Genomic DNA, 26,090 nt, shown 5'->3' with positions numbered 1-26,090 from the left:
GCCACTTGTCTTGTTGTTATTCATTTGAAACTTATTTAAAGATATAATCGCTACCACGTGACAAGCAAAGACAGAAAACGTATTATATTTTGGAATTTTATCATTAATGTGTATTATAATAGAGCTACCATTATTAATATTGTTGAATTCTAAAGCGCATCATTTCGAATTGGGTTTTTTTCCTAAAGCCCGATACTGACTCCACCTGTACATTTTAATTTCATCGCGGGATGCTGAGATGTTTGAAAAGCATCGCAGCATCGCATACCGCTGCGAAGTGGAGTCAGGATCGGGCTTAATTCGAACCACCAGCATCCATGGTTCGATGTAGAGAGTCTTTCCTATTCAGAGGAAATATTGCAATTACACACCTTATTGCCTTTTAACAATAACCAATGACACTAGCACGTAATTCCAGTCAAGCACCAATCTTTAATCCTATTGTTGAAGAGGATAATAAGCTTATACTTATGTATAGCATTCGTAAAAAGCTTAAGTCTTTGTTTGCTTTGGTTAAGTCCTGTTCAAGTGGTGGATTAACCAACAATTAACAATGAGAGGACATTCCTGAACCTCGTTCAGTTGGCGATGATTTGAAGTGACCGCCAATTGTGACCATTTGATATTTAATAGGGGCCTACCAGCAATGTGGAAAAAAAGAAATAATCTAGTGCCAAAATAATGTACCCTTTAACGGAAGGAGCAAAGTTTAACAAGTTACAACTCCGCTTCTGCAGTACGAATGTCAGCGGCGAATGTCAGGTTATTATTTCCCAGTCTTGAAAAAAAATTGCAGGCAGAGGTGGGAATCGATCTCGGTACCTCCCGGTTAAAAAGCACTGTGCAAAACCACTAAGCCAACTAAATATCTGTCGTGAGATGCATAGGCGTAGATCCCGGGGGGTGGGGATTTATCCCCCAATATTTTGTCAGGGGGATGGTCCATACAATCATCCCCCAATGTTGACGCCTAATAATGGGTTTCTGACCAAATTAACCTCATATTTGCCCATTTTAGCCCCAAAAGTGCAAATTTTTGTAGCGCGCTTCGCGCGCATTTATTCCACTTTTACACCATATTTCATCAGTTTAGCTTCAAAATAGCAAAATTTTTATACAATAAGCTTATTCTGTCGCCAAAAGATGCTGCATTTACTATACTTTCAGAATGTTTTCCAACTCCATCCCCCCCAATGTCAAAAAGAAATCTACGCCACTGGTGAGATGCTTGACATTAATCTTTGATATTGCTGAATGGAACAAATCGCGGAATTAAATCAGTAATAAAAGAAGTAGATTCTTATTTAGCGGCCAAATTGGATAAAAGGGGAAATATTTGTCCCTGCTCTAAAGAAAATATAGGTTAGAAAATTATCAAATAAATTTAAATTAAAAATTGAGACTTTATATTTATTTATTTCACAAGGCGGCATTTTCACAGACAAACACTGTATACGCTAAAAACTCGACCCTCATTACTAGATGATGGCATAGCTCAGTGTTAGAGCATCAGACTGGTAATGTCAATATCGTTGGTTCGAATCCGCCTGCCAGCAATGGTGATTATGATTTTAATGCTACGCTACAATTTGTTCAATTTTTTTTCATTTATTTATTTATTTATTCATTCATTCATTCATTCATTCATTCATTCATTCATTCATTCATTCATTCATTCATTCATTCATTCATTCATTCATTCATTCATTCATTCATTTATTTATTTAAATAATTTGATATATTTGAAAGGGGTATTTGAGCAATTTGAAATTTTTACCCCGTATAATCCTATGGGGTCATTTTGAACCCACCCCTCCCAAATTGCCAAAACCTATGAGTTTAAATCATACATAATGATCAGTACGTCAATCATGAGTGAACACCGGTTGGTCACTGCATTTATTTGGGAATGGGTAGGCACTGCAGCTTGATTCACCATCCACAACATGATAATGTGTGCACATGCTACATTATATACACTTGTAGGCCTATGTTGTTGTTGGTGTATAAGTAATGGGCCTTGCAATTGAAATGCCTCAAGCTTTTAATCCGATATGCAGATTATCTATTTGTTTTCATGAATTGGAGGACATTCTTTGATGTATTACTGAGCTCAATGATCTGAAATTACTGGAGTGTGAGGTCAGCATAGTATTTTATTAACAGAAAGTATAGAGGCCCTGCATGAAATTATCGATTGGCTCCAAACAAAGGATTTGAGCCGGTGTCCTTCACCGTAGTTATGGCGGAGTGCAGTCCATTCAATCAAATGTTGTCATCAACCTATTTGATTGCAATCATGCTTTTGTTGAATGCATTTGAGTAGTCCGCCATATTTACGGGATGATATGTCACATGCAAGGCCTCTATTCTCCAAATTCATTTCCTAATGTATGTGAGAATGATACAATAATGACATGATGAACATAGTCATTGATGCATCAGTTTTAAAATAGACTAGGCGGTTACCATATTTGGCGGTTCTCGGCTGGGCGCGATTACCAGGCTGATGGTGACATGTCCATATGACAGTTTTTACTAATTTGACCTCAGATGACCCCTGGTGACCCCAAAATGACCTTCCAAAAATGTGGCTCTAAATGTTGACTGTACCCACCAAGTTTCATGCCCATACGACAGTTTTAGTAATTTGACCTCAGATGACCCTGGGTGACCTTGGATGACCCCAAAATGATCTAAACTTATAACTCTAAATGTTGACTGTACCCACCAAGTTTCATGCCCATATATGAGTTTTTACTAATTTGACCTCAGATGACCCGTGGTGACCTTGGATGACCCCAAAATGACCTTCAAAAATGTTGTTTTAAATGTTGACTGTACCTACCAAGTTTCATGCCCATACGACACTTTTTAGTAATTTGACCTCAGATGACCCCTGGGAGCGGACCCCGGTGTCAGATGACTTTAAAACGAACATAAACATCTTCTTGACAGGACAGAACTACACCCACCCACCGAGTTTGAGCCCCGTACGACCTAGTTTCATGCCCATATGACAGTTTTAGTCATTTTACCTCAAATGACCCCTGGGAGGGGCCCCGGGGTCGGATGACTTAACGAACATAAACATCTTCTTGCCAGGACAGAACTACACCCACCCACCGAGTTTGAGTCCCGTAGGACCTAGTTTCATGCCCATATGGCAGTTTTTAGTCATTTGACCTCAAATGACCCCTTGGAGGGGGCCCCAGGGTCGAATGACTTAACGAACATAAACTTCTTCTTGCCAGGACAGAACTACACCCACCCACCGAGTTTGAGCCCCGTACGACCTACGACGGCCTCACATTAGCAGTCACAGACAAAACCTAAATCTATACAGAATATATCCATTACTCGTCTCGAAAGAGCTCAAAATAAATAACTTAGAAACTTTTCTTGATGTCCTTTAACATGTTTCCATAGTTAACCATCGTTAGCCATGGATATCTATGCTGTAGAACTGACCGGTGACTAAGTCCGATTTATTGGGACGTTTATCGACCATCAACGAGTAATGGCATTCTCACAGGTTTCTTTTGCTGGGTGCCAATTATTCGCCTCTGAATGTGGTCCAGGAAGCTGTTCTGTGTCAGTGTATTTTGCTGTTGGACAACTGCTTAGTTACTGACATGTGTTTAGAGTAGAGTATTGAAGTAATCCTGTGTGTTATTTCGGTTCATTTTTATGGACAGGATTTTAAGATCTGACCTTGCGAAAAAATTATAAGTCTCTTTTTGAGCCCAGTTTATTATGGTTTCCGAGATGTAATCTACCCTTACAAAAAGGAGCAAGAGCGTAATATGAAAACATGGGCATGAAAAATGAATGACAAACACTTCACAGCCAGTTCGGAACAATAACCAGACTTCGCTACAACGGAGGAAATGTATCAGTATTGACAACCTCAGATGAAGAATACATAAGCATTATAGATCATCAACCATCTCTATCACACATACCTATCTATTAAGAGACAGTTCTTAAACCCCAATATACTTGTACATGCATATATTGAACTTTGACTGATTAGGCCGTATAAAATTAATGTTTTGGTTCTCGTCCAGAGGATTTTCATGAATTGATGAGGGAGGGAGGTTTTTTTTTTTTTTTTTTTTTTTCAATGTAAAATTAGCATTGTCAGTAGTTTTCGGTCTTCTCAACAGTGCTCGAGGAAACGATGAGGCCCTTTTTTTTTTTTCAAATGTGAGATTCTGAGGATAGACCCTCTAGAGTTCCACAAAAGACTTGGAAGTGATGCTTGTTCTCTAATAAACTTATTTATATGTATGAAGATTTCATAAATCATTCCAAAGTCTAAAAAATTGAAAAATCTATAAAAAAAAAAAAAAAATCTGACAAATCCCAGAAATTGAGGAGGGAGGGACGAGAACCAAAATATTAATTTTACACGGCCTTAGGTACAAAAACTCATACTCAACAATCTGAGGTTAAATTTGTACCCATGATTGTTGAACGGAGACTCCTGAAATATGCCATTCGAAATTCAACTATTTAGGTCTGATATAATGCTGGTATATTAATGGAGTTGACATAAGTGATATAGCAAACAATGTAATGCTTGCAATCATAGGATCCACAACATGCTCATCTATCAGGGGAACAGTTCTTAAACCCCAATACATTTGTACATTCATTGAATGACCTTTGAAGATTTAGGTACAAAAACTCATACTCTGCAACTTGAGGTCAAATTTTGCACTATGATTATGTGATTGAGGTTATTGGACTATGCCATTGGGATGAGGCCATTGTGGTCCATAGTGTAATATGAAACCTATTCAAGTCTTTGGTTATTATTAATGATGTATCCAACGCTCATATATTATTTTTTGGTAACTGATATTTAGTTAGCTGGAAAAATACTTAGGCATGAGTAAGAACACGGGTCGCTTAATTGTCTGAGGTCTGGTAAGTATTATGAAGCAATGCATTCGTGCTTGATGAACGATCTAACCGATCTCAGTAAAGCTTTTATGAAAACAGCTATTACCAAAGTATTATTTGTTACACTTCACCAGCGATATGATGCTTTTCAATGGTCTCTGAAACACGGGAGGTTACACTTGTATAAAAGAGTCTGTCCTTCTTTTTGCTCCAAGGGATAGTTATAATAATGCTGTTCCTTGCATATTTCTTGTATTATATTAAACTAAAGCCTGAAGTTTTCCGCGTTGCAGACTTTCCGCGAATAATGCAGAATTAGGATGAAAAGCAGAAAATGCAGTTTTCATACAAAGAGAACAAAAAACATCAAAACCCCACAAGAAATGAAATTAATGAACAATCTTATCAATAAAATGATATAAATATTAAAATCGGCTTCAAAATGTAACATAATAAAGAATGTTTTACCATAAAATATGGACTATACATCAGGCCAAAATCGTAAAATTAAACTTTTTGCGAACAAAGTAAAAAAATTGAAAATTGCAAAATTTACAAAGCAGAAGAAAGCAGATTTGGACATTTATAAAGAAGAATATTTTGGGCTTTATATTAAACCAATATAGCTTACAGTAGATAAAGTAACCAGCCTACTCGGCGAATCCATATTTGGCCTGGCCTCAATTTGGCGAAAAAACATTAAAAGGAGATTAGACAATTATCTTAACAACTATTACCTGTCGACACATCTGACGAAAATGGTCTAATTTGTTTGGATTATTATTTTCACATTTCCAAATACTTCCGAAACGTATTGTTATTATCGTTTTCTAATGATAAAGATTTACCAATTATTATGGCTGCTGAATATATCTAATTCGTGAGAATAAACAACATTCAATAAATCAGCACAGCAAAACAAGCCAAGTAGCGACATCAAAGCCTGACTCAAATTTCAAGGCCAATAAATATGTCAATTTGTCAATCTATTTACCTTGATACTGAAAGGCACCTTGTTTACGTCAACACGCTGTCCCCAAAATGTCATTTTATTCAAACTGCTAGTCCAGTCTGCAGACGATATCAAACATTATTTGGCGGGAACAGGACGATACTTAATTGCAAATGCGAGTAAGTATTGTAATGATGATAAACGCGTTGAGGACACGATGCTGTATTTGGGATTTTATCGAGTGGTTGCTTTTTGATAATCCTCGAGCACGCATGATATGGTAATCTTGTCTCGGTCCCAGTCGGTTTGTGTTCCTCCGTAACTAAAGGTTCACAGCCGTTTCGCGCATCCAGTTGCCCACCAGATGTCACGACATCCGGTGGGCAACTAGGTGCACCACTAGTTGCCCACCGGTTGCGGCAACATCTAGTGGGCAACTGGATGCAGCTGCACCAGGTGGACATGAGGATGTGGTGACATCTGGTGGCCTATCTGATGTGGACAACAGGTATGCTGACAGATGTTCACACGTAGTTAGAATTCAGATGTAGACATCTGTTAGCATTATGATTGCATACATGCGATTGCACTGCAGATGTAGACATACCGTGGACATCTACATGCAGTCATCAAAAATATTTTTGGCATGATATATATTTTTTCAGTTTTTGCCGATTTAATTTCCAGATGGCTCCTGTGGTGGTTCCCATTTTCTTTTCTTTTCTAACTCTGATGTTGTTTGGATAGTACGTATATGCGTTGGTGGATCTTTGTTTTCATGGGTTTTGTTATTTTGAATGTTACAAATTATTTTTTTAACAAAATTTACTTTTTGATGGTTTCCACTTTCCATTCGTGGTTCGCGGTTTTATTGGCTCTAAGTTGTTTAGCTAGGTAGGCCTATTACTAATGCATTGCTTGATCTTTGTTTTCATGGATTTTTGTTATTTTGGATGTTGCAAATTTTTTTTTATCAATAATTATACTTTTTGACGGTTTCCACGTTTCAGTAGCGGTTCCCAGTGTTATTGGCTCCGTGTTGTTTAGCTGGTACTATAATGCGTTGCTTCAAGATCTTTTTCATGAATTTTGTTATTTTTGATGTTGCAAATTATTTTTGGAACAAAAAATCTTCTTTTTGATGGTTTCCACGTTCCAGTGGTGGTTCCCGGTGTTATTGGCTCCATGTTGTTTAACTGGTATACTAATGCATAATTGCTAGATCTTTGTTTTAATGGATTTTGTTATTCTCGATGTTGCAAATTATTTTTTTGAACAAATATTAATAATATAGGGGTGGTTCCCAGTGTTGTTGGCTCCATGTTTTTCAGCTGGTACTAATGCATTGATTGATCTTTGTTTTCATGGATTGTTATTTTGGAAATTTTAATAATTTTTGATGTTTTCCGCTCTCCAAGTCTCCAGGGGTGGTTCCCAGTGTTATAAAAGTTATATGTTGTTTAGCTAATACTAAGGGGCTATCAATTTCTTCGGAAGGGGGTCTCAAATATACAGAGGGGTCATAAATTTTTGAAAAGTAAAATAGGGGCGTCATACAATTTTTGATGACGAAAATGTAGGGAGTCACAAGATGACCACAGATAGTTTAGGGGCTGTGCAATAATGTTGAGTAAAATTTCCAAACGGCTTGCCAAAAATCGCTTGCCCCCCCCCTCTCGGCCCGCCAAAAATCGCTTGCCCCCCCCCCCTTGGCATGCCAAATTTTTGAACATGCCAAATCCCCATCCCAAATTGCAAACTTAATAAATGGTCTAGATGTATGTTGCGAGCGCAGCCTCTCCTCTCCTCTGCGATTTGCCGAGGACGGAACGATTTTGCTGACAGATTTGACAAGGGAGGTCTCAGCCCCCCCATCTCCCCTCTAGCTGCGGCCATGAGGCCTATTGTTAAAAAAAATGATATAGTTTTAGTAAATTAATTATTTCTAATCCTCGAAAAGCTACAGAGTGCATCTTATTGTAATGCATATAGATAAAGGATGTTATGAACAGATATGCCTAATCCTACTGTTGCCACAAAATGAAAATGCTGCTATATGTATGTATCATGTTGAAAATAGGTCAAGAAATGTCACACTTTTAACTAACATTCCACGACAATAACAATGTACACTTTACAGTGTGGTCCAAAACCAACTTTACCCAATTTCATAGGTTGATTTCTCACAGTTTAAAAAATCTGTTTCAAGTTTTTTCTGTGTTACCTACAATCTTGTGCGAAAATCGTTGGGACAGATGATGTTTGAAAGATCAAATTCCTGTGAACATGACGCTGAAAATACATGATAGGTTTCATAGGTCATGTATGTATTTGTTTACTCCTCTCCCCCTCGCCCCCGAAACAATGTTGGAGCAAAGATTGAGCTCAACCACTTTCCACTATTTTTCACCATTCAACATTGAATAAGGGGAGCGGGGATGCGTGAAATAAACAAACTGTCCTAATATTGATAACGTGAATTTGCATATATCTTTATATTAAAAATAAAAGGATTGACAAGTTTATAAAACCGTGTATATAAAAAGATGGCAAATTTATTAATCTATTCATAGCTGAAAGAATGATCAAACTCGAACAACGCGTTTAGGAGATATGGTCATATTAATTTATTAATGTTGTACTTCAACATTGAATAAGGGGAGTGGAGATGCGTAAAATCAACAAACTGTCCCAAGCTTTTCGCGCGGGATTGTAGGTAACAAAACATCTTCTTAGATGGTGCAATCCTATCCTTATTTGAATTGTTTTATCAAAACGAACAATTTGCTTAATCAGGAAGCTCCCTTGGCCCAGTGGTTAAGGCACAGGTCCCGTAAACCTAAGGTCGTGGGTTCGATCCCGGCCGGTATCACCTTTTCTACCTGGTAAAAAATTACGTTTATTTATGAGCATTCTCATCAAAATGACCAGAAATTCAAGTTTAATATTTGACATGTCAATTAATTGTCATCTTAAAAAATTAATAGGATTCTTGTCAAAAATGACCCAACTTATCAAATAGGCCTATGACCAAAAAAGAAATCAAATTAGAATAATTCTTGCCAGAGGGGGACATAACAGAATCTTGTCAAAGTAAAAATGGATGATCTTGTCAAGTAATAAGTTCAACATCTTGTTAATTTGAATACTTGTTGAAATAAATAAATGTAGATGTAGATATTTATATAGCGCTTTATGCCGTAAACAGCCTCAAAGCGCTTTACATTTATTCCGCCGTTATTAGAATATGTCGGAACCACAAATAAAACGGACATTGTAATAAGATTGTTTTTTGTTGTTGTTGGCATCGGTCAGTCTTCGCAGACTATGGAGTAGCGTTGTCCGAGGTGGTTGAAAAGCATCGTCTTGTGTGGCTGAATAGACCAATGGCAGATTTTATTGCAGACCTGACATATGAAGACTGGTGCATCTGGTTGTGCCTCACTGACTGGCTTTGCGCCTTGCTCGTTTGTCATCATCATCAGCAGCATTCTGGATGAGGTCTTCTCCCTTTTCAGGCCATCAGCGAGATGTTGCTTCCAAGTTGTTCCGATCCCGACACTACCAATAGATTCCCAGGTGACCCAGTTCATGTCAAGTGCTTATCCTTGAAGCGGAGTAGCGATCGACCCTCTCTTCTGTGTCCTGATGACAGTTCCGTAGAGGAGATCCTTGAGAATGCGACCATCTTCCATTCGACTCACATGTCCCTAGCCTTCGAAGGCGACGTTGACATAGTAGCAATGATGGGATACCCGCATTGATGGGATACCCGCCTTGGGCATGACTTCATTGTTTGTGACCTTGTGTTTCCAGGAGATTTCAAGAATGCGGCGTAGACATCTCAAGTGAAATACTTGCAGCTTCCGTTCTTCTAGGTCGCCAATGATTCACTACCATAGAGGAGCGTGCTGATTACACATGCCTTGTAGACCTCCATTTTTATTGTATTGGTGAGCTGTTCTCCCATACTTTCTTAGATAACCTGGAGAGAGTAGAGAACTCCTTGCCGATCCTTTTGTTGAGCTCATCATCCAGAGATAGATCATTGTCTGCGGCAGTAGAGCCTATATAGGTAGGTGAATTGATGAACTACCTCAAGTTGCTGATCACTGATGATGTGGATTGATGGTGGAGCTATTATCCCATGGCGATATTGGTCCGATGGTGGCCCGATGCATGTTCAATAATGGCCCAATATCATTTGCACATGGGCCCAAGATTGGTCTTGGACCAAATATTGGGCCTATATTGGACCAACTTAGGCTGCCACTGTGATGCCAATATGAAGATTACCGATGGTAAGCCAAGATTGGCCCAATATGGGCAGCAAAATAATGCCGATGACAAGATTCGCGTTCGAAAACCAACGTTGGGCCAATATATGCATGTTTTCCCATGACTGGAGTCTTCTTCAGACGTATGGTTAAGCTGAAGAGGTCGCAGGCCGATGCGAAATGATCCACCAGTTACTGAAGCTCAACTTCAGAGTGGGCAGCTATCGCAGCATCATCAGCGAATAGCATGTCTCTAATCAGCACTTCCCTTATCTTGGTCTTGGCCTTCAGGCGTGCAATGTTAAAGTAGTTGGAAAGAAAATGCCAAACAGTGTTGGTGCGAGTACGCAGCCTTGCTTTACTCCACTTTTGACACCAAATTCTTCAGACATTGAGCCATCAAACTGGACAGTATGTATCATCATCCCATCGTGGAAAGAACGAGTTATGCTGAGTAGTTTGGGTGGACAGCCAATCTGAGGAAGCATCTTGAATATACCATCCCTGCTAACAAGAACAAACGCCTTGGTCAAATCAATGAATGCCAGATAAAGGGGTTGTTGCTGCTCTCTGCATTTTTCTTGCAGTTGCTGTAGCGAGACGATCATGTCAATTGTTGATCTCTTGGAGCGGAACCCGCACTGTGATTGTTGGTTCACAGCAAAATCACGAATGACCTATTCAATTGAGGAAATATGATGGAAAGAGCCACCAAATGTCCATTTAGCCTAGGGAGTGGTAAAATCCAAATTTTACACCGAATTTGAGCTGGTTTTTTTTGTCACATACATGCGCATATTTGTGGGGCTTTGGGGGCGTGAGCAGGGCGACAAAAAAGAAGGGGCGTACCGTTGGAAGAAGGAGCGGTAAAAAAGAATCATTAAACAAAAAAGGGTGTAGAAATTATGAAAAATGTTTTAAAAATTTGAACTATACATACAATTTTGGGCTTTTAGCTCGCTAATGCCTATAACCCCCCCCCCCCCTTTGTTTTTGCTCTTCACTTTTTCAAACCACCAAAAAAAATGGGTCAACCTTTTCGGGATGTTGATGAAGCGGGCGGTAAAGTTTTATCTTTTCCGCAGCCCCCCTGGTAATATCGGCCGCGGAACGCCACTGAAATAGGCCTAGGTCTAAATTTCAGAAAATGCAAACGTATGGATGCCATTAATTTCAGCTGCCCACCCAGTAAATTATTTCCCTAATCGCCCACCCAATAAATTATCCTTATTTACCTCCCTGCTTGCCCCCCAAAATCGTTTGTCCCTTCCCTACCGACTTGCCAAACCCCCCCCAATTCCCCTGCCAAAATATCTTGGCCCCCACCCGGTGCACCATCCCGGGGTAGGCCTATACATAATTATTGCACTAATACATGCATTACTTTAAAGCATGTAAATGCTTAAAGGCCCATTCAGTGATTTGCTCATCCGGATGATCGTAAAAATGATCAAAATTCAAATCTTGGTACCTTTGTCATTACCCACAGTCATTGCCATAGATGTACTAACTAATGTTAATTCAATGCATTGAAATCGAATTGAATTGAAATGATTTTTGGGCGATTTTCATTTCAATGCATTGGAATTGAATTGAAATTGAAATGAGTGGGCTTGGGCATGAATTGAATTGGATTGGAATTGAAATTATCGTGAGCAATGAAGAATTGAATTGGATTGGAATTGAAATCATGTTGAGTGATGACGAATGAAGTGGAATTGAAATGAAATTCAGCTTCGATTTCAATTCAGCATTTCAATTCACAAGCAGATGTCTGTGATTCCAGATCACTCCTTTTAAAACATGATAAATAAAAAGAAACAGTATACCATAAACTGGTACAAAACATAAACATAAAGTGTTACAAAACATTGCAACTAAGTATTCTGGAAAGCTTTCATTTAAAAAATGATAGCATAAAATACATATATATTGAAGAAAATTAAAAGTATGATATCATTTCTCATACACAGGTATAGTTAAACTTTTTTTTGTTCTTTAGAAGAATATCTCGTCCTGTGGAAAAATTATACGTTCTATGTTCATAAAGACACTAATATCTTCTAATACCGTATGATGCAAATTGATTCTGAGCATTTTAATGTTTTAAATTGCTTGATATGATTGATTATGTGAGTATGAGATCCCCCCAACTTGCCAAAGATCTCAAACTTTTGACACTAATATAAAGCCCCTATTAATCTCAAGCTCCTAATTTTTATGCTCAAAAGTCATTGTACATTTGAACAAATTGTGAGAAAACCATTAAGACAATTCTAAATATCTTTATGTGAGTATGAGATCCCCCCCAACTTGCCAAAGATCTCAAACTGACACTAATATAAAGCCCCTATTTTCTCAAGCTCCTAATTTTTATGCTCAAAAGTCATTGTACATTTGAACAAATTGTGAGAAAACCATTAAGAAAATGCTAAATATCTTTATGTGCGTATGTGACCCCCCCCAACTTACCAAAGATCTCAAACTTTTGACACTAATATAAAGCCCATATTTTTCTCAAGCTCCTAATTTTTATGCTCAAAAATCATTGTACATTTGAACAAATTGTGAGAAAACCATTAAGAAAATGCTAAATATCTTTGACAGCTTTTTTCACACTTTTTCAAAAGTACAAGGATTTTGGGTGTAAAATCTGAGGAGCAGGAGACAAGTAGGGGCTATATAGTATCAAAACCCTGATTTTTGACATCTTTGAGGTCAGTATGGGGACAGGGTCCCATTATCGATCGTAACACACACCTTAAGTTTAGAAAATAATGTGCATGGTGGACAAGAAGTTAAGACAAATATTAGGAAGTCAGTCACCTAAGTTCCAAAGGTTCATAAAATAGGACCAGAGGTCAAGGATCACTCGCATTGTTTGAATGTGAAAAGTGAGTTCACATAACAATAAAGTATCTTCTGTTGAAATGCTTTTGTGACAAGTAGTGTACTTGATTTTGACGTTGTGTTGCTGACTCAAATGTTTTAAAATTGGTAATAAAATTCAAAACCTGCACTGCAAAAACAGTGTCTAGATATTAAACACCATATATTATAGACACCATCTTGTCCTCGATTTGTAAACATGTCTAAATGCTAAATATGTTTAGTAATTTGATGTCTTGTGTTTAAATATTAAACACTTGATGTTTTGAAGTTTGACATTTGTGTTTAGATTTTACATGTGTTTACAAATCGAGGACAAAAAAAGTTCAATCTCTCGACGCAGTTTTTGCAGTGTGCCTTAATTTTGGTCAATTAACACAAACTGCAACTGTATTGGAATTGAATTGGAATTGAAATGAATGCTCAGAATTGAATTGAAATTGATTAGCTGTTAATTTCACTGCATTGAATTGGAATTGAATTGAAATAATTTTGAAAATGAAAAATTCAAATTGGAATCGAATTGAATTAATTCTAAAGCAAGGTGGATTGAATTGGAATTGAATAGCAAGACTCAGGTGTAGGACGAATTGAATTTAAATAGAATTGAAATCAATTTTCTGGAGTGAAATAACAATAGTACTAACATAGCCTGTTAGTGGTTCAGCCGAAAGCCGTGTAGGCCTACTTAAAAAAATATAGCTACATGTATTTGAATGAGGCTTCAATTTCGTCAATCACTACTGGTCGATTATGATGACATCGACATTTCGGTTCTAAGAACTTGGACACTTTTCTGATGAGCGTTTTGATCTTGTTCCTCTTTTAGACTTATTTTTTACCAAATCTGTGGATTTTAAACACGTTACCATGGCACAGCGTCATCATCCCTATATCTTCATGTCAAAAATTGCACAAGGAAGAACAGTCTGCTGGCAATAAAATGCTGGGTCTAACTCATTTTTGTAAAAAATTGGAGTTGGGCCCTTCTTTCACTCAGGTATTCATATGTAAACTTTCTTTATCCATGTCAACAATAGAATATTGATCACCAACGGAGTATGGAGCTGTATGAAAAAATATTTATAATATAGGGTGTTGACATTGTGCATGGCATCAGAAGGTAGCGAAAATATATGTTTCACTTTATTTTACTATATATGGTTAGCTTTTATCAACCTTGACACGCCTGCAAAGTTTCAGGTTCGAGTTTCTTAAAATAATGAAGTTAGACTCATTTTTACCAAATATGTGGATTTTAAACACGTTACCATGGCAACAGAATATCACGAAAACACGTGTTTCACTTTATTCTACTGTTTATGGTTAGATTTTATCAACCTTGACATATTTGCAAAGTTTCAAGTTCGAGGTTCTAAAAATAACGGCGTTAGACTAATTTTTTACCAAATCTGTGGATTTTAAACACGTAACCATGGCAACAGAAGATAGCGAAAATATATGTTTCACTTTATTTTACTATATATGGTTAGCTTTTATCAACCTTGACACACCTGCAAAGTTTCAGGTTCGAATTTCTAAAATAACGGAGTTAGACTCATTTTTTACCAAATCTGTGGATTTTAAACACGTTACCATGGCAACAGGAAATCATGAAAACACGTGTTTCATTTTATTCTGCTGTTTATGGTTAGATTTTATCAGCCTTGACATATTTGCAAAGTTTCAGGTTCGAGTATCTTAAAATAACGAAGTTATGACTCATTTTTACCAAATCTGTGGATTTTAAACACGTTACCATGGCAACAGGTAATCACGAAAACACGTGTTTCACTTTATTCTACTGCTTATGGTTAGATTTTATCAACCTTGACATATTTGCAAAGTTTCAAGTTCGAGGTTCTAAAAATAACGGCGTTAGACTAATTTTTTACCAAATCTGTGGATTTTAAACACGTTACCATGGCAACAGAAGATAGCGAAAATATATGTTTCACTTTATTTTACTATATATGGTTAGCTTTTATCAACCTTGACACACCCGCAAAGTTTCAGGTTCGAGTTTCTTAAAATAACGACGTTAGACCATTTTTCACCAAATCTGTGGATTTTAAACACGTTACCATGGCAACAGAAGATAGCGAAAATATATGTTTCACTTTATTTTACTATATATGGTTAGCTTTTATCAACTTTGACACACCTGCAAAGTTTCAGGTTCGAGGTTCTAAAAATAACGGAGTTAGACTCATTTTTACCAAATCTGTGGATTTTAAACATGTTACCATGACAACAGAAGATAGTGAAAATATAAGATTCACTTTATGTTACTTTATATGGTAAGTTTTTATCAACCTTGATATATCTGCAACGTTTCAGATCCAAGATTAAAAAAATAACGGAGTTATTTAAAACCTTTTTTCCCATTGATTTTCATCAAAATCACAAAAATCATGGTTTTTTGACGTTTTAGCTAAGATTTTGGTCACGTGACTTGTAAATGAGAATTGGTATGCCCAAATATGGCATCATTGTTGTGTTAGCTTTCCAAATAACCACAACAAGCAGGCCACCTAATGTATGCAAACAGCAGACAACATGATGCACACTTTTGGTGGTCCGCTTGATTTCCAATACTAGCAGTCCACCACATATTGACATCTAGTGTCACACCAGATGTCAACATCTGGTTGTCAACTGGATGTGCCTAAACCGGAGTGACACCGGATGTCACATCCAGTGGACCACCAGTGGGCATCCAGTGGGCATCTGGATGCGCGAAACGCCTGTGTTTGTTTAGTGACGAAGGAGCACAAATAGACTGGGACCGAGACTAATGGTAACCATGATGCTACTTTATCTCTCGGTTTTTCTGCAGAGTGACGAAAAGCTATTTGTCTATTTCTAAAATCCGTCGCTATTAATCAATCCCGGGAGTTTGGGGACATTTATATCGTCCTAGCAGTCTTTGAAGCTTACTTTCAATGGTCATAAAATAGTAGTTTGTTTAACGAACAGTTTATCAATTACGTTAGCATTTGTTAATTCAGCCGTTGCCCATAGAAGAACTTTAATTTGTCATAATATTTAGGTTAATCTTCAATGTGCCGACAAGCAACACCAATTAATTGCGGAATGTTATTTCTTGAATATAAAGGATGTAGCTTACATTACTGATTGCTGCATGTTATTTGTCATTCTATTACCCCACGACCCATTATTCAAAATCGCGCACTGTGATTTGTTGAAACGCGTCACGTGACAGACCATGAATTAGCGATAAAGTGTCCAGGGCAACGAACTTTATGTTCTTCTATCATCACAGCGCGGCACAGCAAAGTGCATAGCACACCTGCTTATGTAGGGGAGAATGGAATGCCAGGGATGTGTTTATTGTATGTGCATACCTGCTTATAGGGGAGAATGGAATGTTAGGTTGTGTTATTGGAATGTACATACGCTTTGGATACGCGTAGGCGCGCCACCTTGAGGTAAACAACTTGAAATATTTGGGCAAAAATGTGATAGTTTCTCTTTAAATCGCACTATTTTGTGGTAATAGAATAGAAATAAAGGGTGCAGCATTATCCCTTACACGAAAATAATGTGTCCTCGGCAGTAAAACGTTTAAATAATGGGTTCGGCTGCGCCTCACCCATTATTTACGTGTTTACTGCCTCGGACACACTATTTTCGTGTAACGGATCATGCATTACCCTTTATTTCTTAATTCAAATTTAATGCTCTGCGTACTAGGTATCTAGGTTTCAACATAAGAAGTCCATGTTTTGAGATATTTTCTCAAAATATCAAGAGCTATCTCAAGAACCACTGAACCAATACTAGGCTTGTTTGTACTCATTTGAAAGCATTTTCACTCTGATTCCAAATATGGTGATACAAATGTAAAATTCTGAAATTTCTGAATTTTGAAAGAAATTTTGAAACTTTTCGTCGTAGGGAGGGTTATTTTTGTTGTTGCTCCCAACCCTAAAGCGAATCTGGACTACATCTTGGAATGCCACATACTTGTATTGATGTAATGAAAGTCTCTCATTTCACCAAATAGAATGCTGCATGGTCAATGCATGTTTTTATCAAGATTTTTATTTTTTATCTTTTGATCCTTACTACCAGCAGACAGATATTGAGAAGTTCACAAAGACATTTATGCAAAAATACGACAAGAATAAGGATGGCAAGATTGACATGAGGGAGGTAAGTTCAATTCCGTTCTTGAAATATGTCTGAACTCTGTTGTGAATGACTGACACAACAATGGAGTCTCCAGAACATCTCATGATACTTTACAGAAACAAATTGTTATTGATAACTTTGATAAACTATACCATATACCATTCTCTGATATTCACTACATACATACATACATACATACAACAAGGCTTTTATAACCCGCCATTTCATAAAGACCACAGCGGGTGTGATGATACAGCAAAACAATATTAAATCAACAAGCATAAAAAATAATGACAGAGCAAACAAATATAAATGCAACAATTACAAACTTATTTTGGAAAGAGATATGATTTTAAATTTTTCTTGAAGATATTAAGCGATTTGGCAGTGCGCAGAGCAATTGGGATTTTGTTCCATAATCTTGGTGCATAGTAATAAAAAGATCTATCAGCAGCAGATTGGAGATTCCGTGGATGAATTTTGTGTTCCATAAGCCGGGTAGTATCTGTAGACGAGCGCAAGCCACTACGAGATGATGTGTAAGCAGTCAAGTTTGAAGCAAGATATGGCGGAGCAATGTTATATATACACTTAAAAACAAGAACCAGAATTTTGAATTGGATACGTTCCTGCACAGGCAACCAATGTAACTGTCTCACTGGCACACGATGACTGAGGCCTATCAGGCACGGACACAGAGCTCCGGTATCTCTGGGTTTCCTTGGAGTCAAAAATGTCTGCAAAGAAAAGGATATAAATAGCTTATTGACTGATACATGTATATCTGGTCAAGTCTTCCACCTATTGTCTATCCAACTATACCTCACAGTGTGGTAGCTATATGCACCTGTATGGAGACACAACACTCCTAAGCCAGTATTTTAGTCTTGCCGAAGGTGTTGCAGAACTGCTGCTTTGAAGTTTCCTGAATCCTTGATTTCGTCACCCTCATAACAAAACTGCCTAAGTCATTATTAAATGTTTCTCATTTGCAATTTTGATTTTCTTAGTAATAAACCCATAATTCATCAAATTTCCAACATCAAAAGAGATGTATTCCACAAGTAGATGAAGAATGCGGCTGGAAATTTGATTAATTGTGGGTTTATTATTAAGAAAATCAAAATTGCAAATGAGAAACATGTAATAATGACCGAATATTCTATATCAAGTGTTCTATACTTTTATATTTGATACCATTGTATAGCAGTATGTGCCTTCCATCCAGTGATACTAAAATAAGTACAAACATTCCCTACATGATATCGCTATGGCTTAATTTGTTTAAGTTTACGAACCAGATGAGTGAGTAGTATAGAAATATTTGCCCATCCATCTACAGCAAATTGAATGAGATATGTTTTATAACTTTCAGCTTGCAGAAGTTTTAAAACCAGAAGAAAACTTCCTGTTCCTGATTAGAACTGGAGGAGGACCAAGCAGCGTTGAATTTAAGAAGGTAAGTTTACCCTTTAGGCGCCACGTACAGTTCGGTCCTATTGCGCTATCGGTGCCCCAATAGGTACGCTATCGGTTCCCCCCGATCGGTACCGATAGCTTTTTCTAACGTTCCATAGGGATGTAATACAATGTTTCTCAATGTAAAATAAGGAACATTGGCTTAGTGATATCGTTGCTTATTTGAAAACCAATAGTACGATACAATGTTCTTGTTACGATAGGAGTCATCTGTGGCTATCGAGCATTGATACCGCTAAAGGGTCAAACTAAACCTGCATGGTTCAGGATCTGGTTAGCCCAAGGAGGTAGAACCAAAGAGTATCGACTCCGCCATGTTTACGTGGTGTTCACGCAAATTATCGCTCGATTTTGGGCTCTATTTCCCGTAGAGTGTCCTATTGGAAATTTTTTTCTAAAAGATTAGTCAGGTGGATACATCCCTTGTTGCACCGTTACGTACGGAAATCTGATTACACCACCATAAAATGATTATATTGCGTCGACAGTCGACTTCCCGGGGTTGACTTCCTTTAATAAATAATCAAAATTACTAAAAGGAAAAGTCAACGTAAGATTGGTTGCAACCAACGTCTTGAAGTTAAATGACCATAGTTTGTACACGATGATAAAGAAGGGATCATATCTGATCCCAAATCTGATCAAAATCTTATATTCTTGAGTTCATTGACAGCGAATCAGTAATAAAACACGATTTCAATGTTTTTCAATAATTCATATGATGGTTTACTGCTTCTTTGATAGATTTGGTCGAAATATGACGCAGACGCAAGTGGCTACATCGAGGCTTGCGAACTGAAGGTGAGTGTTACAATTGAAGACTGCAGTAGAAAAACTGTAAACACGTACAAATTACTCACATTTTATGGAGACTCAACGTTTCGAAACCTACTTGTCTGGTTTCTTAGTTATGAGTGATGACTTGATCCAGCAACACTGGTGGTGTTTCTAGAAGATGTACTGTTTCTAGGATTGTTCTGGATCAAATGGTCATAAATGTGACTGAGTTTGAATGCTGCACCTCTTGGTTATTATCCAACCAAAACTTATCAAAACATGCGAGCACACTATCTCGTCTCAAGATAGAAAATGAGATCAATTAGAAAGTCTACCTATATCGTAGATCTGAAAGTGTCCCTCGTATGTACTGTACACCAAAGATACATAAACCATGGTCCTGTAAAGCAGAGGTCGTGGGTTCTTGTCTCAGACAAGCTAAAATATGTTGAGGGCACAGTTACAGTATGATTGTTTAATATAAGAATATAGGAATATAAAATAAAATAATATTCAAAACTTTGCACATTGCGTGAACTTACAGTTTGACAAAGGATATTCCCAGTTATAATCAGCATATTTAATAATGCTATAGAAATATGTTTTTATTTTGTGCAGAACTTTTTGAGGGACGCATATGCAAGCTGTGGTAAATCATTATCAGCGGAGAAGCTAGACGAGTACACAGCAGCAGCAGTAAGTATAAACACAGAATATACAGTACGAGGATGATGCCGTACGAGGATGACCTTTGCTAACAGAGGTCATCACTCTACGTCAGAATATACAGTACGAAGATGAAGCCGTACGAGGATGACCGTTGCTAACAGAGGTCATCACTCTGTGTCAGAATATACAGTATGAGGATGAAACCGCACGAGGGTGACCTTTGCTAACAGAGGCCATCACTCTATACGTCAGAATATACAGTACGAGGATGCAGCCGTACGAGGATGACATTTGCTAAGAGAGGTCATCAATCTTTATGTCAGAATATACAGTACGAGGATGCAGCCGTACGAGGATGACCTTTGCAAACAGAGGTCAACACTCTACGTCTTGCTTGTTTTGGTTGTTTACTTCGCCTATAATTTAGCCCTTTCATAAATGTGATACTTTTCATATTGTACGAAAAAAGAGCTGCTCAAATTAAGTATCACCAATAACCAAGAACGTAGGAGCTTTATCATGGATAATTTTTAGATTATAAGAGCAGTTTCTATCGAGGTAGTAATAACAGAAAATACTATTTTTATCATTAGCTTTCATTTAAAAAAATGAAACAGTGAATCATACTTCTCTGAGTTAAAATATATTTCATTTAAGTTTGTTATCGTTTAGGCTAATGAAAGTTGATGTTAAGTTTCCTGTCACATATTTTTGTCGAGTGATGAGGTGACTCTTTCATTATTCATTATTTGACTGTATTTCATTATTGCCTATGTTGTTGATGTAAGACCATGTCAAAACATAAGAGTTAATGCTTAGATCATCTTTACAGACAAACTGTTGAAAGCAGTTCTGACAATTTGAGAGCTTTTATGCTTGATATTTTTCATGAAAATAGTGAAATTTGTGGACAAAATGAAAAGGTGACGCAGTGATTACATTCACATTATTTTGTACAGACTACAGTACATAATATTGTCTTTTTTCTTGCTTTATCAGCTCAAGTTGTACGACAGAGATGACAACCATAAATTGGACTTCAATGAAATGATTAAGTAAGTAATTCACATTTCATGATTTACCAAGTGACATTCACCAGATTGTGATAATGAACAACATGCACAAAACGCCCGTTGATGGCGCTATCACATCTTTTTTGATTGGAAGTAAACAATTTGCATTTGAAAACCAGTAAACTGTCGAAGAGCAAATTCTTAAAATTGACCTTTTCGGTAAATCCCATAACCCTTTGCGAGTACACCTGAGAACTTGCAATGCGCACTAACGATGTTCCATAAACGATGCGCGCATCGGCGCAGAGCGGCGTGACGCAGAATGACGAGTTCTTAGGTGTACTCGCAAAGGCTTATGGGATTTACCGAAAAGGTGAATTATCAATTTAGATATGAATATTATAAGACACGTTATTATCGTTCTTCAACTCTTGCAAACATATAATGTATTTTATTGACACCCTGATACACCTTGCTGATATTCGAAATCAGGTAAACAATTTCCATTTTGCTATCATGGCCCAAAATTTACCTCAAATTGGCGGGAGTAGTATGTTGTGCATCAAACACATGTAAAGATCATTATTGCTCAGGCATATTGCCTGTTGGGTTTAATGTGTGAAGTAGGCCTAGTAATTATGATTCTCTTTGCCACATTTTCTCTAGGTTGCTGCCTCTTGCCACCAACCATCTCAAGGACCGTCAGGTAAATAGAATTGGCAACTTCTCATATCCTACAAAATACTGCATTAGTGGGATACAGGGCAAACTATTTTTTCGAGTCTCCTGTAGTTAGTGGGGAAACATAGCAAAATAATTTTCTCGAGGTGCTGACTACGGGTCGTATAGCTAGTGGGGGGAAACAGGGCAAAATAAGTTTCTGGAGATACTGGCTACGGGTCGCCTGGAAAAATAGTTACCCCATTTCCCGCTACAAACCATGTAGCATTACACCGTACTTTAACTATGGGGAGGTGGTTGTAAAGAAATAGTCAAAGCTATCGCATAGGTAAATAGTCCTTTTCGTTTGTAAGACCAACAAATTCACGAAAGTCACGAATATTTATGAGGTGCAATAGATTCATTTTGATGTTTTCTATTTTAATCATTTTAAATGATAAAAATGCATCTTTAATGACTTTAAATTGTGTTTTGATTGTTAATCATCATGTAACCCAGCCTTTGGCTGCCATATTGTGTGATATGAATTTATATACCTGAAATATAAATAATATAAATATGATAGAATTTTCTCCTACTGAGCAGAAAGTGGATTTCCCAAATATGATAGGCCAACTATTAAACATAGTACAGTTTAGTATTGATACTAAACCGTAATATGAAAACTCGAGTGCTATTTAGAAATCAATCAACAAGTGAAACTCATTTATTCTATTTGCCATATTTTAAAATAATTTTTTAAACGTTTCTTACAGTTCGATGACCTCAAAGAAGCAGACTTCAAGAATATATTTGCACACTACGACAAGGTAGGTTTGAAGTAGGAAAACTCCTACATTTATCAACATCAACAGCATTTGGAGTTGATGTATCGAGAAACAAGACATTTCTTGCTACAGCAGTCCATGCAAAATAAAGAAGAGATTTATACAGCATGAATCCCGTGTTGTGATCACATCAACTTTGAGGTGAAATTGAGAGCCCCAGACAGAATGTATAAAACGCGAATGGGTATCGTATTCACGATACCAACTTGGTTTAGTGCAACAAAGGGCTATCTGCCATTTTTTTGGCGATATTGAGGTTTTGTACCAAAATTATACTGAATATTCTAGATACAAAGGGCTATCTGCATTGAAATTTGTATTTAAATTATATAGATTTCAAAATCAGACTTCCTGAACAAAAGTGCCATTTTGTTTAGTGCAACAAATAGCTATCTGCAAAGTATCAATAGAATTTATGTGTGCAACGCAGGGGATCTCTGTTGTTTGGACAACAAAGAGCTATCTGTATTTGGGCTATCTGCAAACATTCTTGTTCATATCTCGAAATGTCCAATTTGTAGATAGCCCTTTGTTGCACTAACCCCTCGATGTCATGAATATTTTTTAAACCCCTTTTACAATATTGTTTTTTTTTCTTTTGTATAATTCAGAACAATGACAATTCAATTGAAGCCTGTGAATTGGATAAATTACTTTGTGATTTGCTCCGAAAAGATGGCAAGGTAAGAAATTATGAAACCGAATACCGGATATCCTCGAATAGTCGCCCCTTCAAATAAACACCGCACCATTTTTTCAATCAAGATGTTTTAGAAACCCTGCCATTTTTATCTATTTGCTATCTTTCGAGTAGTAAGCTTATCAAGGTGAACACATGATCGCTAATTACTAACGGCAGTTGGCGAAAGTCTGATCGTAAACCCGGAAGTGAACCGAAAGTCATCGTTCCTAAGTTCATATTTCGTCATTTCAGCGTGAGTTTGAAGCTTATCTAATGATTTTAATGGGAATTACCGTTCTAAAAATGACCTCTAATGAACCCCACTTTTGGAAAATGCAACGCCCCGATGGCGACTATTCGAGGATATATGGTATGATAATTGGATAATCGGGCTACTACCATCATTGACCTTGATGGTCCAAAATTATAACATTGAGTCAACAACTCTAAAATTCACCCGATATTTTTGGGGTATTATTTTGTATGCCCAACACATTCAAACTTATTCTTGGAGTGTGCGTAGAATTTGGAATTTTGAGTCGGACATCTTAGTAATGACGATAGTAACTTCCTGGATTGGTTTAAAAGACCTGTTTTCGCAAGACTGAAAGAATAATTTATCAACATTTGACATCATATGCTGATGACATGACATTCAAATACATATGTAAATGAACCAGACACACCTTACCACCTGGACCACATCGGGCTAAGCTATTACGATCGGGCTAAGTCCGCACTTCCACTGAAGAAGATCTATGAAATATCTTCTACTGGGGGATTTTAAAATGGAATTAGCACATAATCAGACTCTATTTGAAACCCATCCTCCATCTGTGGAAGATTCTAGGAGGGTATATACGAAGTTCAATAATTTGAGCTGGCCAATGTGTTCGTTCCGTTTGAAATTTATACTCCCACTGTGGAAGATATTTCTAACATCTTGAAATAGCCCAATATGAGTGTGCAATAGACCAATAAATCACCATTCTCTTGGTCAATTCTGTGCTAAGAATAATTATAACCTTTCACTGAAAACCGATCAAAAGTTCTTTGCCAATTCATTATTATTTTTGTTCTTATTTTCTTCACAGCAAGCTAATCCAAAGGCCATAGGAGATCTCAAGCAACAGGTTATGCAGCACTGCGACAAGAACAAAGACGGCAAGATCCAATATGGCGAACTAAAACTTGTCTTTAAGTTTCTCGGCAAATGATTTCATTCTTCTGTTCCGTTGCCATCCCAGTAAAACACTTTCAAGGATTAAAATAGAGGAAGATTGTTGCTAATTAAAACTGCCTCATCATATCGTCCGATAATCTCTCATTCTACTTCAAACTCTTCTATTCTGTAATCTTTCCTTAGTAGAGAGTAATCCGAATAGAGTAGCAGACAGGAGTTAAACAACCAATGGGATGATGCGTTATATATCATCAAAATATATCGCACGTTGTCATTGGTCACATGCTGATAATATTAGCATATTTACCACACCCACCAAAACCTTCAGCCAATCACAATTTGCTGAAGATTGATGAATAATCAATTTTCATTTAGGTGGATAAAAAATGGCGCCAAAATTAATATGTTGTCATGCTGTTAACCTACATGAAAATGTTTATCAAATTTGGTGGTTTAACTCCCCCTGTTAGTATTGCTTGTTTAAGATAATTGTCCCGGAGACATCTTAGCGTAGATAATATAGAATTATATCATGCACACAACTTTTTAAAAAGAAATAATACAATTTTTATACTTTCATATTAATATATTTAGAATTATAGGATGCTTTGTGGTTATATTATAATTTGAAGTGTATATATGAAAAAAATATTTATTAGATATAGCAAATTGTATAGGCAGCAACGCTATAACAAGCTTGCATTTCTTATGATCTCAAGAATTTAACCACAATGTACACATACCCTTTTTGGTGCAATATTTCTGTCACTTAATGTAAGTGTGTTGTCAGAGAAATAATGAATTGGCGGGGTGGCCGTTACTCGTGAAAATGCTGACTTGTGCATTTTGATCTGAGACATTAACCACCCGAGCACTACCTGCCAATGTAACATTCCCTCTGATTGGTCAATTACATGATATATTCACTTTAATCACCAATCAGAATGGAGCTTTGCAAATAATTTTTTTTTTTGTGTGGCGAAATTATTCAATGTTGCTGATTGGTCCAATTGATAATGGAAACTTCTTTTTGACCAATCGGCAGGTAGTTTTCATGGGGACAAAGATGTCGCTGACTTTATCCCTTAAAGTTAATATGTCTTTATATGGTTCTAATGATTGTTCACCTCGTTGAATGATGCATTTCTCTGACATGAACTTACAAGAATGTCTCTCTTGACGACAAGTTCAATTACAAAAACAAACCATGTTATACCTGTTCGAAGCTCAATGTTATGATATCAAAAGATAATTACTTAGAACATGCAGAATTTATGACATGATATTTAGTTATTCATTTAGGTATATTTGTTTGTTTCTGATCAGTCGCAATCATCAGTGAAGAATGCAATATTACAAATGACTTAAAAAATTAGGCAATTTCATATTTTATATCGCGTAGAACTTGCATATGCCTACATATACACATTTGTATTCATTCAAACCTGACAAGGTACCTAAATCATTAATTGCATATAGCTATTATTATTAAGTAAATATTTGTTTGCGATCTCAATTTGGTGCTTGGTTGATTTACTTCCAGTTTGACATTCCGATAAATAGGTTTTAAAACTTTTATGTACAATGGGTGT

General features: G+C 36.9%; 1 protein-coding gene and 1 long non-coding RNA gene across 5 annotated transcripts in view; both read left to right on the top strand.

The window, feature by feature from the left end:
• The window catches only part of LOC140135855 (calretinin-like), a 40,658-nt gene extending 18,722 nt beyond the window's left edge, over positions 1–21,936 (top strand). For 2 of the 4 annotated variants that reach the window (XM_072157504.1, XM_072157503.1), the window contains exons 3-8: positions 17,128–17,208; positions 18,563–18,646; positions 19,411–19,467; positions 20,062–20,139; positions 21,112–21,167; positions 21,792–21,936. In XM_072157504.1, the coding sequence (XP_072013605.1) occupies positions 17,128–17,208; positions 18,563–18,646; positions 19,411–19,467; positions 20,062–20,139; positions 21,112–21,167; positions 21,792–21,921 (486 nt within the window). In that variant the 3' untranslated portion in view covers positions 21,922–21,936. The remainder of the gene's footprint in view (positions 1–17,127; positions 17,209–18,562; positions 18,647–19,410; positions 19,468–20,061; positions 20,140–21,111; positions 21,168–21,791) is intronic. The other 2 variants (XM_072157506.1, XM_072157505.1) reach the window with 1 other exon arrangement.
• A 585-nt stretch (positions 21,937–22,521) lies between these two features.
• Positions 22,522–24,666, top strand: LOC140135857 (uncharacterized). Its single transcript, XR_011856578.1, has 3 exons — positions 22,522–22,615; positions 23,245–23,316; positions 24,410–24,666. It is a non-coding gene; the product is annotated as an uncharacterized lncRNA (long non-coding RNA).
• Positions 24,667–26,090: the final 1,424 nt, after the last annotated feature.

This window comes from Amphiura filiformis, chromosome 16, assembly GCF_039555335.1.
Source record: "Amphiura filiformis chromosome 16, Afil_fr2py, whole genome shotgun sequence".
Classification (NCBI taxonomy): Eukaryota; Metazoa; Echinodermata; class Ophiuroidea; order Amphilepidida; family Amphiuridae; genus Amphiura; species Amphiura filiformis.
Note: the sequence above shows the minus strand (reverse complement) of the source record. Positions and strands in the feature narration are given on the sequence as shown.